General features: G+C 44.5%; 2 protein-coding genes across 2 annotated transcripts; both read right to left on the reverse strand.

Moving 5' to 3' along the window:
• Nucleotides 1–4,863: 4,863 nt before the first annotated feature.
• LOC123426827 (putative F-box/LRR-repeat protein 23) lies at nt 4,864–6,335 on the reverse strand. Its single transcript, XM_045110724.1, has 2 exons — nt 5,651–6,335; nt 4,864–5,547 (listed from the first exon to the last, which is right to left on the reverse strand). Exons 1-2 carry the CDS (start codon nt 6,226–6,228, stop codon nt 5,001–5,003), a joined length of 1,125 nt encoding a protein of 374 aa, XP_044966659.1. The 5' UTR covers nt 6,229–6,335; the 3' UTR covers nt 4,864–5,000.
• Nucleotides 6,336–6,594: 259 nt separating this feature from the next.
• On the reverse strand, nt 6,595–10,322 carry LOC123426826 (3-oxoacyl-[acyl-carrier-protein] synthase I, chloroplastic). Its single transcript, XM_045110723.1, has 7 exons — nt 9,761–10,322; nt 8,321–8,752; nt 7,930–8,103; nt 7,450–7,563; nt 7,273–7,374; nt 7,121–7,187; nt 6,595–6,926 (listed from the first exon to the last, which is right to left on the reverse strand). The coding sequence occupies exons 1-7, from the start codon at nt 10,190–10,192 to the stop codon at nt 6,859–6,861; spliced, it is 1,389 nt and encodes a 462-aa protein (XP_044966658.1). The 5' UTR covers nt 10,193–10,322; the 3' UTR covers nt 6,595–6,858.
• Between the last annotated feature and the right edge of the window lie 1,137 nt (nt 10,323–11,459).

Here is an 11,459-nt window from a genome sequence, read left to right on the forward strand (position 1 = left end):
ACTCCCCAAGCTTAAACCTTTGCTTGTCCTCAAGCAATTCAGTTGATAAACTGAAAGTGATAAAGAAAAACTTTTACAAACTCTGTTTGATCTTGTTGTTGTAAATATGTCTAACTGATGTTCAGATTTTCAGCAAAGATTATAGACTAACCACATTCACAATAATATTTAGGTCTCATATTTACTTATATCAATGGCATAATCAACTAGTGAGCAATAATAATAAGTCTCGGATGATAACAATTTTATCAAAGCAATCATAATACAATATGATATACTTGTATCTCGCTAGCCCTTTTTGAAACCGCAAAACATAAATGTAGAGCACCTCTGAAGAACAAGGACTCACTAGGCATTGTAATTCATGGTAAAAGAGATCCAGTCATACTCATACTCAATATCAATTAATAACAAAGAATACAAATGACGGAGGTGCTCTCTAACTCGTGCTTTTTTATAAGAAGAGGATGAATCAACAGCAAAGTAAAATAGATAGGCCCTTCACGGAGGGAAGCATTAATTTATAGAGGTGCGAGAGCTCGAGCTTTTAAAACAGGGATGAATCATAATTTTTGGGTTGTATGCTTTCATTGTCAACATAACAACTAAGAGATCTCGATATATTTCATGCTAGATACATTATAGGTTGTTCCCAAACAGAATGGTAAAGTTTTTACTCCCCCTCCACCAATTGATCACACTCCATGGCGGGTCGGATCCATGGGTATCGTCCATACCAACAACAATCCCGGGGGAGTTTTGTTTCATTATACTTTGATTTGATTTTTGAGCATGGAACTAGGCATCCCGAATACCAACCACTTTCTCGTGAATGATAGTGAATCAACACATATAGTGAGAGTAACCCACCTAGCATGAAAAATACTGATAGCCCCTAGTGTACATGAGCGATTCGGGCATACAAAACAAAATATTTATTTAAAGGGTTAGAGTATGGCACATGCAAATTTACTTGGGACGACAGGTAAATACCGCATATAGGTAGGTATGATGGACACATATGGAACAACTTTGGGTTTATGAAAATGGATGCACAAGTAGTATTCCTGCTTAGTACAAGTGGAGGCTAGCAAGAGACTGGGAAGCGACCAACTAGAGAGCGACAACAGTCATAAACATGCTTTGAAATTAACCAACATTGAATGCAAGCATGAGTAGGATATAAATCACCCTGAACATAAACATCGTGGAGGCTATGTTGGTTTTGTTTCAACTACATGCGTGAACATGTGCCAAGTGAACGCACTCGAATCATTCGGAGGACGATACCATTCTATCATACTACATCACAACCATTTTAATATGCATGTTGGCACTCAATACAAACCATTATTCAGTCCTAGCAAATTAAGCATAGCATGAGTAACTATAATCTCTAATTGTTATTGCAAACATGTTCAATCCATAACGAGGTGAATCCGGAACGATGAGCTAAACATATTCACAAAAACAAAATAGGTTGAGTTCATACCATCTTTTCTCCATCTTAGTCACTTCATCATATATTGTCATCATTGCCTTTCACTTGCACGACCGAACGGTGTGAATAATAATAAGAGTGCGCGTGCATTGGACTAAGCTGGAATCTGCAAGCAATAACTCAAAGGAGAAGGCAAGGTAATATGGGCTCTCTGATAGATAAACAGTAATGCATTTGAGAGCCACACAACATGTCATTGTGGTCTTCTCCTTACGACCCAAAGAAGAAAGAAAAACTATTTACACGGGAAAGCTCCCAACAAGCAAAAGAAGAACGAGAAATTTTTTGGGTTTTCTTTTAACACTACAACTAAACAAACTAAAAGGTAAATCTAGAACTATTTTTTTGGATTTTCTCAAGGTTAATGAAACACACAAGAAGAAAGCAGAAAGAAGAAATAAACTACCATGGATGGTACAATGAAAAAGTATGAACACCGACAACTAGAATGAGTGTGTGAACATGAATGTAATGTCGGTGAGAAATACGTACTCCCCAAAGCTTAGGATTTTGGACTAAGTTGGTCTAGGGCCATGGATGGAAATAACCCTCTCCTGGATACTATGGAGGATACTAAGGGTTCCACTGGTTTGCGAGCTCCTATGGCTCCCACTGAAAAACTGGAGCCTCATACGGATCAAGGGCTGGTGCAGGCTTAGGGGCTGGGTGTTACGATGGGCCCCAATATATGTAAATGTCCTCGGGCATAATAGTGTACCTGTCTGAATGGATATCGAACAAAGAAGAAGCAGGCAAAGCAATAATCTCACAAGTACCCCTGACTAAATACTAAGTTGTAAAGCAACCTCTTATCATTATCTTTCTTAATAAAATCATGTGCTACCATACTATCATAATATAAATATCTTATAGGAAGTAGCATTTCCTCTTCCTCGTCAAGCCTAATAGGTATCTCAAAGTGCTTAGCTAAACGAGATGCATAGATACCTCCGAATATAGGGCCCTTCGAACGGTTTAAGTTCATCCGCTGGGCCATGCTACTTCTTGAGCTTGCGTTGGTTTTCCCTTGAAGAGGAAAGGGTGATGCAGCAAAGTAGATTTGTATTTTCCTCGGTTTGTTGAGAACCAAGGTATCAATCTAGTAGGAGGAACAAGCAAGGCCCCAATTTAGCACCTACAGAAACAAGCAAACACTTGCACCCAACGCTAAAAAGGGGTTGTCAATCCCTTCACGGTTATTTGGAAGGATGAGATCTGATATAGATAGGTATAAAAGATTGCTAGAACTAAAAGTAAAACAAAAGTAAATATATGGCAGCAATATATTTTTGGTATTTTTGGTTTATAGATCTGAAAGTATAATATGGAAAATAGACCCGGGGCCCATAGGTTTCACTAGAGACTTCTCTCATGAAGGAAAATAATACGGTGGGTGAACAAACTAATGTCGAGCAAATGATAGAAAAGCGAATAATTATGAAGATATCCAAGGCAATGATTATGCATATAGGCATCACGTCCGTGTCAAGTAGACCGAAACGGTTCTGCATCTACTACTATTACTCCACACATCGACCGACTCCTGCCTCCATCTAGAGTATTAAGTTCATGAAAAACATAGTAACGCATTAGGTAAGATGACATGATGTAGAGGGATAAACTCAAGCAATATGATGAAAACTCCATCTTTTTATCCTCGATGGCAACAATGCAATACGTGCCTCGCTACCCCTACTTTGTCATTGGGTGAGGACACCGCAAGATTGAACCCAAAACTAAGCACTTCTCCCATTGCAAGAATTACCAATCTAGTTGGCCAAACTAAACCAATAACTGGAAGAGACTTGCTAAGATATGAAATCATGCATATAAAAATTCAGAGAAGTTTCAAATAATATTCATAGATAATCTGAACATAAACCCACGATTCATCGGATCTCGACAAATACACCGCAAAAGAGTACTACATCAGATAGATCTCTATGAATATCATGAAGAACATGGTATTGAAGAACAAAGATAAACAAGAAGTCATCTAGCTACTACTATGGGCCCGTAGGTCTGTGGTGAACTATTCACGCATCATCGAAGAGGCAATGGAGTTGATGTAGATGCTCTCGTGATTGATTCCCCCTCCGGCAGATTACCGGATAAGGCTCCGAGATTGGATCTCACGGGAACAGAGGCTCCCGGCGGCGGAAAAGTATTTGTTGGTGTCGTTCTGATATTGGGGGAATATTTGGGAATTTATTTTCCTTGCATCACACTTCCTCTCACTCTCTCATTGCCTACTCGGATGTCGACTCGGCTGGTTGCTCGGATACATGACGCTCTCCGTCCGGGTTCTGCATGTATCTTGGGGACAAGCTTATTTCTTGGTTTGTTCGATGGTAGACCACAATATCACGCTCTAGTGTCGAGGCAGAGTAGGGGGTGGCCGCATCCGTTTTCGAATCATGCATGTTGGGTTTTGGCAGCTCTTACAGGAACTTCAACGACCGATATCGAGTGCTACTATTGTCTATTGTGACAACGTCAGTGTCGTCTACTTATCGGTCAACCCAGTTCAGCACTGCCGGACTAAACATATCAAGTTGGATATCCATTTTGTTCGGGAGAAGATAGCATTCTGTTCGGGGGCTGAATATACGAGGAGGCTGGCCGAGGCAGGCAATTGAGTTGCACAGTATTTCCTAGCTTACATGAGGGTCTCCGTCGGAGATGTTCCCAATCCATCAATTTGGTCTGTACTAACTGCACTGGTATCTTATTGACATGTACAATCATGCTATCTTAGAAGTGCCACATAGGATAAATAATGAGATGGAGGAGAGAGAACTTGAAAAAAAGGTTTTACGACAAGAGATGATCTCTTAACACAATTTGTCTCGTCATGTTTTTAAGAATAACTAATCTTTACCTAATAATAAAGAGGCTATCGCTTCCGTCGGAAAACTCACCGAGGTGATTTTACAAAAAAACCTTACTGTTTATGACATTAAACTCGTAGTATATATTAAATATATTTTTAAGTACTCATATCTTTTAAACCGTAACTCCAAATTTAACATACTATACATGGAATTTGATTAAAAAAATATGTAGAATTTAAATATGATATTATTTTATCTGTTAAACGTTTAATAAAAATACTATCTAGGGTGCAAACTGAAGGTCACTTGACTGATTCTTTATACGTATTAAATCTACATGCAAGCCATGTTAAAATAGAAGACCTGTGAAATTTTGAACTGCATTTTTGTAGGATAAGACCATCTTTATTTGTATCGTAACTATAAATTCTCAAATTATAAACATTTTTTTATAAATTAAGAGCGTATGTCATGTGGTATTTCTTTCTCCCGTTGCAACGCATGGTCCCTTTTGCTAGTTATAAAAAATAAAGCTAAAAGATGATCCATTATAAACTTTTTTTATCATCTCTAAATTACATGCAAGATTTAAATACAATTATCTTATCAACCATCCCTTTATGTTCTATACATTTTGAGGTGTAGTTGCACACTAGTACACTACACTACCATGAACTGCAATAGATCAGGTCGTGCCAATCGCAGTAATTCTCGTCCTGGGTATTCCACGGGGTCATATCCTGGGGAGAAAACTTGAGATCGTAGTCAATCGTCGAGTCACGGGGGAGCCTCAGCGTGTGGATCCCAGGACACCGTGCTCGGATCGCAGCAGCGCCCATCCCAACGTTGAAGCAGTGGCGGATGTCGAGCGACTCGAGGCGCGTGCACCCGGCAAGGATGGCCGCCAGCCCGTCGTTGCTGAGAGGGTTGGCGAAGAGCTGAAGCGAGCGCAGCCCGCGCATGGTGGCGATGGCCATGGCTTCCTGGTCGATGTTCTTGGTGTACCACTTGCAGAACCCGTCCTTGCTCAGCCGGAAGCGCCTGAGGCGAGGGCAGGCGCTGCCGACGGCCTCGCACGTCCCCGGGTAAACGTCGGTGCAGAGCGACAGCTCCAGCTCCTCCAGCAGGGTGAAGCTCGTGACGGTGAGCCTGAGCCTCCCGTCGACGATCCTGTCGCCGGAGATGATCCGGAGGCTCTTCAGCGAGGGCGCCCTGTGACGAACAGATCGCAGAAGGATTTGGTACGAAATCGAAGCAGACTGGGGAGCTAGCTAGCGTGTTGGGGTGAGCAAGCAAGAATTAAAAGAGAACTCACTCGTCGGCGAGGAGGGAGAGGACACTGTCGTCGGCGGCGCCCTCGCCGCAGAAGGCCTCGCACTGCCCCGCGGCGCGCCTGACGGCGGCGCGCGCCAGCCCGCAGAGGACGGCGCAGGAGTGGCGCCTGGCGCGGGAAGGCTCCGCGGTGTGGAAGGGGCGGCGGTCGGCGTGGGAGCGCACCTCGACGCGGCGCCACAGCTCCGGCTCGTCCCGCGCAGCGCAGCGCCAGGGGCTGCACACCTGGCCGGCCCCCATGAGGACGTCGACGTGGTCCAGCCGGTGGAGCACGGCCAGCAGCGCGTCCCACGGCAGCCCCGCCCAGTCCCTCGCCGCCTCCTCCTCCGAGGGAGGCTCATCGGGGCGGTGGTGGCGGGAGGGCGAGGGCGAGGGCGAGGGCGCGGGCGCGGCCATCGCGTCGTGTCGTGTCGTGTCGAGGCGGACGGGGACGGGGACGGGGCGAGTGGCCTTTGGTTCGGTACGTCGCCGCCTGGAACTAAAAGGAGGGCCGAGTCTCGGCGTTAGCAACACGTTTCTTCCGCAAATCACATCACGAAAGGTGGCCCTGATCTGTTTCATGTGCCTAAAATCATGTGAAATTGCAGCGGCCTTGGCTCAAGAAATTGACACGTTGGTTTATTCATCCTTGACTTTGGTGTATGTAGTGGAGAAGTGTGGTGGTAGGTAGCTAGCTAAGCTACGTCGTTGTGGCCGAGGTGTGCACGCAACGGCAACCTCATCAGGGTTGTTGTGGCTTAATCTTATTATTATCACTTTCCTTAACCAGTAAAAACAAAACTGATTCCATGATAACATCAACAATATTACTGCTTCAAAGATACTGTATTTACTACTATTCGCCAAAAAAAAAAATTACTACTAGACATTTAGTCGGAAAACTGTCTACAGCAACACTTTGTGCAGCGAAGGGAAGGGTGAAGAACATCCAAAGGAACTATGGAGTACCAAATTCATACGTAATACTGAAGGATCCTTTACATCATTCCAGATTTTCTACAACTTGGTACACGCGGGATGCACCCGAAAGAATTATCATATGAACAACAGTGTCCAGGTCAAGGCAGCACCACTCTACCAATCATCAAAACTTGCTCCACCAGGAGAAATAAAATCTTTTAAATTCAAGCAGCCTAAGAACATCTAATCAAGAGAATGTCGCGGATCATACATCCCTGAAGCAAAGACGTATCACGGCTTGAATGGCGCGAATACTACCACGGAATTGTGCCCTCCAAATCCGAATGAGTTAGAAATACCTGCATTTACAAGATACCAAACACGCGTAAAGATAGAGATGCTGGGGGTGATAATTGTATGCACTTGTGAATGGATGGTAGATTCTATGTGAGCTATTCTGCTGAGCATTTGGCTACCGTTCATTATGCACCACTTTTAAGAGAGAAGGGGGATGGGGCTGGGGGAGGCGCTGTTCAGGGATGGAGGAACTCACCAACATTCACTTCATGCTGCTTCTTTTCGTTAGCTACTGTATCAAAATCAACTTCAGGCTCCGGGTTCTGCAGAAGAGAAATAACTCAAAACATGAGAAACTCTGACGGTATGTGTGACAACGAGATTCAGACATGGTAATGACTAGCTTACAAATTGGTTAATGGTAGGATGCACCCATCCTGTAGTTATGGACTTGATAGTGGCAATAGCTTCTAGCCCACCCGCCGCACCCAGGCAATGGCCTATCATGGACTGCCGCAAGGAAGTGACAATAGATAATCAGATAGGAGAACAACTAGGAAATGACATGGAAGCAAGCGAGCGAACCTTTGTAGAATTGATCTTAATCTCAGATGGATTCTTGAAGACTTGTTTGATGGCTCTTACTTCAGCCAAGTCACCAGCAAGTGTCGAAGTTGCGTGTGCATTGATGTAGTTCACCTAAAAATACATCAAATGGAATCAAAATCTGCTGACTGATACTCTGCATTACGAATCAAACAAGAATTGAGAAAAAAGTATGAACCAAAACTGCAGCTAAGCAGGGGAACACTAAGCTTATAAACAAATTAATAAATATTCTAATAATGTGACAGTACCGTTCTTTTTTTTTGGGGGGGGGGGGGGGGTGTATTTCACTTAACAGAAAAGAATCTTGCCGACAGGCCCCCCAGATGAAAATTTGAACATAAATATCGGTCACGCCAATATTTTAACTTCGGAAGTTCGGATATTAGATGACATGCTAGGAAGGAAAAATAACTGCAGATGTACAAAAAATGGTTGGGAAGTTGATACAAGATATACCTCCTCTGGTGCAACACCTGCATCTCTGAGACTCATTGTGATACAAGATGATACACCCAGTCCATCTGCTCTAGGATCAGTCATATGGTAAGCATCACAGTTGACCGCACCTCCCAAGTATTCAGCTATTATCGGTGCATCGCGCTTCATTGCGTGCTCCAGGCTCTCCATAACCTATTATTGAACAAGAGTTTCACCGTCTAAGCATTACATGTCGCTAATAGCAATAGGATCTAACTGATGACTGAAGTTCATGGTGTCAAACTGAGAATAAATATAACAACCTGAAGCAAACAACAAACACCAAAGAAGGAATGTAGATGGCTAACATGATTCTAAAGTACATAAAAGTATTTAAAAACATGATATATTTTTTGTTAATCGACCATACCAGTACACCGGCACCTTCACCCATAACAAAGCCATCTCGCTCTTTATCCCATGGCCTACATGCAGTTATTGGGTCATCATTCCTTTGTGATAGTGCTCTACACGCTACAAAACCTCCAAGGCCAATTGGAATGATGGCAGCTTCAGTTCCACCAGCGACGATGATATCAGCTTCACCACGACGAATATGGTTTGCGGCAGCATAAAAGCAGTAGTTGGAGGTTGCACACGCAGTTGAAATTGAGTAGTTGGGGCCCATGAAACCAACATCTATGGCAAGCAAGGCTGAACCCATATTAGTTATAGCATATGGGATAAAGAAAGGTGAAATTTTTCTGTATCCCTTCTCAATAAGGTTCTGAACACCATCGGAGAATACTGAAAGGCCACCCATGCCAGTCCCCACAAGAACACCAGCCCGCCCCACATCAAGCTGTTAATAATTAAGTCATTAGCAAAAGAGACATTTGAAAAGACGAGAAAAAAATGAACCAATAGAAACCTAGAGAACAAATAGAATTTATGGCAGTATGGAAATGATGGTAGACACCTATTGACAGCCTATCGGGCAGAAGAAGCAACCAACTGCTTAAGGGACCATCAAATAAATTCACGATTCACATCTATTTTTATGTATGAACTGTTGTTGCAACCAACAGTTGATTATGATTACATACAAGTGATATTTACAAACATGCCTCAGACGGAGATTATTGAAGTTGAACTCACACAAGTTCACAGGTATTTTGGAATGCAGTGTAGTGATTTATGAGCTTATACACAAAGCAAAGCAGGTTTACATGATACAAAACTGCGAACCATATTTTACATCAAGAAACACAAATTTATCTGTCTCTTTTTCATTCATAAAAAGTACACATGAGGCCATCTCAGAAACAGTAAGATAAAACGTGTGTTTTCTTCAGCAAATATCAAGCTGCAAATATATATAGCTATTTCTCACAAACCCATATGGTGTAAAACTGTCCAAAAAGAATCCATATCTTTTCTCAAACTAAATCTAGTTAGACCTGTTTTCCTGTTGAAAACTTATGATATTGTCATTGTTTGAGCATTTTGATTTCAGTATACAATTTTTTTGAGGAACAATACTCAAGTATTTTGAAAACTGCTCACTGGTTTTTCAGTCCATGGATACGTCCTAACTGATTCAGACAGAAGAAAAATCATACAGAAATACACAGTTCCTACTGATTTATAGTCAGACAGTCACACACATGTAACACAATCACAACCTACATTGTTCATAAATCAGAGCTTGTCCTGAAGTAAAATCTACACTCGTATGTTGCAGGGCTCTCAGGGAGGAAAAAATTGATGCCAAATACTCAAGAGTCTACTATTTCTGCAATGTCCGCACAAAACAGAGAACTCAGTTCACTCGGAGGCAAGGGCACGCCCCGCTCTCCATCTCACTCACCTTGACGTGCGCGTCGGAGCCTGCGCCCAGCCCGGCACTCTCGAGCGCCTTCTTGCCGCTGAGGATGCAGTACCGGATGCAGTCGTCGAGCCTCCGGTCGTTCTTGCCGTCGATGTACCCCTCCGACGAGAACCCCCGTATCTGCCCGGCGAACCTCGTGGGGAAACTGCTGGCGTCGAACCGGTCGATCGGCCCGACGCCGCTCTCCCCGGCCAGGAGCCGGTCGTAGAATGTGTCCACGTCGCTCCCGAACACCGACGCCAGCCCCATCCCCGTGATCACCACCCGCTTCCTGGGGTCCGTCTCCCTCTGAGGCGCCGCCGAGGTGGCAAGGACGGCCGCGGCGGGGTGCCGGCGCGGGCGAGCGCGGCGGCGGGGGAACGCGGGGGGAGGGACGCGGAGGCCGAGGGCGTGGGCGGCGTGGGCGTGCATGGCGGAGCTTGCGGACGGGCCCGCGGGGGCGCGAGTGAGGCGGTTAAACAGGCGGTGCGGCGGAGGAGGAGGAGGTGGCAGAGGCGCCGCGCGGCGAGGGTGGCGGTGCCGGACACAGCGGAAAGATGGATGGATGGATTTTTGGAGGGAGAGGTTTATTGTGGATTGGATTGGGAGGGGCAGAAATCAGAACTGTCGCTTTCAGTTACTACTGCGTGTTTATGAAAAATAGGAGGGTTTTTTTTGAGCGGTATAAAAAATAGGAGTACATCTTTTTGGAAGAGAAACATGCTAGATTTCAAATGGAGGAAAATAAGGGCCTGGCATGGATCAGTTGACTGAAAAAATATTAGATCAACTGATTCGTTAACCGTCCGATGCAAAATGAACGCCGAGATGACATCTTCAACCTCCCGCCCTTCGTGTTCATCTTCTTCCCAAAACCGCCAACCTCTGTCGCCTGCCTGCGGTGCTCCCACCCCAGCCTCCCCTCCCCTCCCCGCCCATCCATCATTGTCGGCTACCGTCGTGCTGACGCCACCCTTGGTCGTCCCTCTAAACCGACGAACCACTAGAATTTTCCAACGAGCCTCTCCCTCTAGCATCCTGAATCGTTTTCGAACCAGCCTCCTTCAGATCGTCGACGGCTACAACTCGTTCCTGTTGAGGCCTTGTCATTTTCGGTGAAAGGACGTGATGTCGCCTAGAGTAGGAGGTGAATAGGCGTTCTAAAATAATTATAGTTTAGGCTTGAACCATAACTTATGCTAAGCAAAATAAATGACTAAGCAATAGGATGATATATAGCATGAAACACTTTGTCTATCACAAAATAAGTGCATAAAGTAAAGACCTCGAGTAAGAAATAATCGAGGCATGCCGAGACGATGATGTATCTCGAAGTTCACACCCTTGCGGATACTAATCCTTGTTTGAAGCGATGTGGAGGCACAATGCTCTTCAAAATGTCATGTGGGCCATTGTAATCTCCTCACGTCCATGCATAATGTAAGATGTCGTGATGTCACTAAGGGATCCTTAAGGACGATCACCGAACCCATACAAATGAAGCAAAATAAGGGCCTAGCTAGGATAAGTTGAGTGAAAAAATGGATCAGTTGATTTGTTAACCGTCTCATGCAAAATGAACGACCAAATGACCTTCTTCAACCCCCCGTCCTCCGTGTTCATCTACTTGCCAAACCGCCTATGATCCTCGATCAAACCGCCAGCCACCGCCACACACGACGCTCCCGCCCTATCCTTG

This window comes from Hordeum vulgare, chromosome 2H (assembly GCF_904849725.1).
Source record: "Hordeum vulgare subsp. vulgare chromosome 2H, MorexV3_pseudomolecules_assembly, whole genome shotgun sequence".
Taxonomy (NCBI): Eukaryota; Viridiplantae; Streptophyta; class Magnoliopsida; order Poales; family Poaceae; genus Hordeum; species Hordeum vulgare.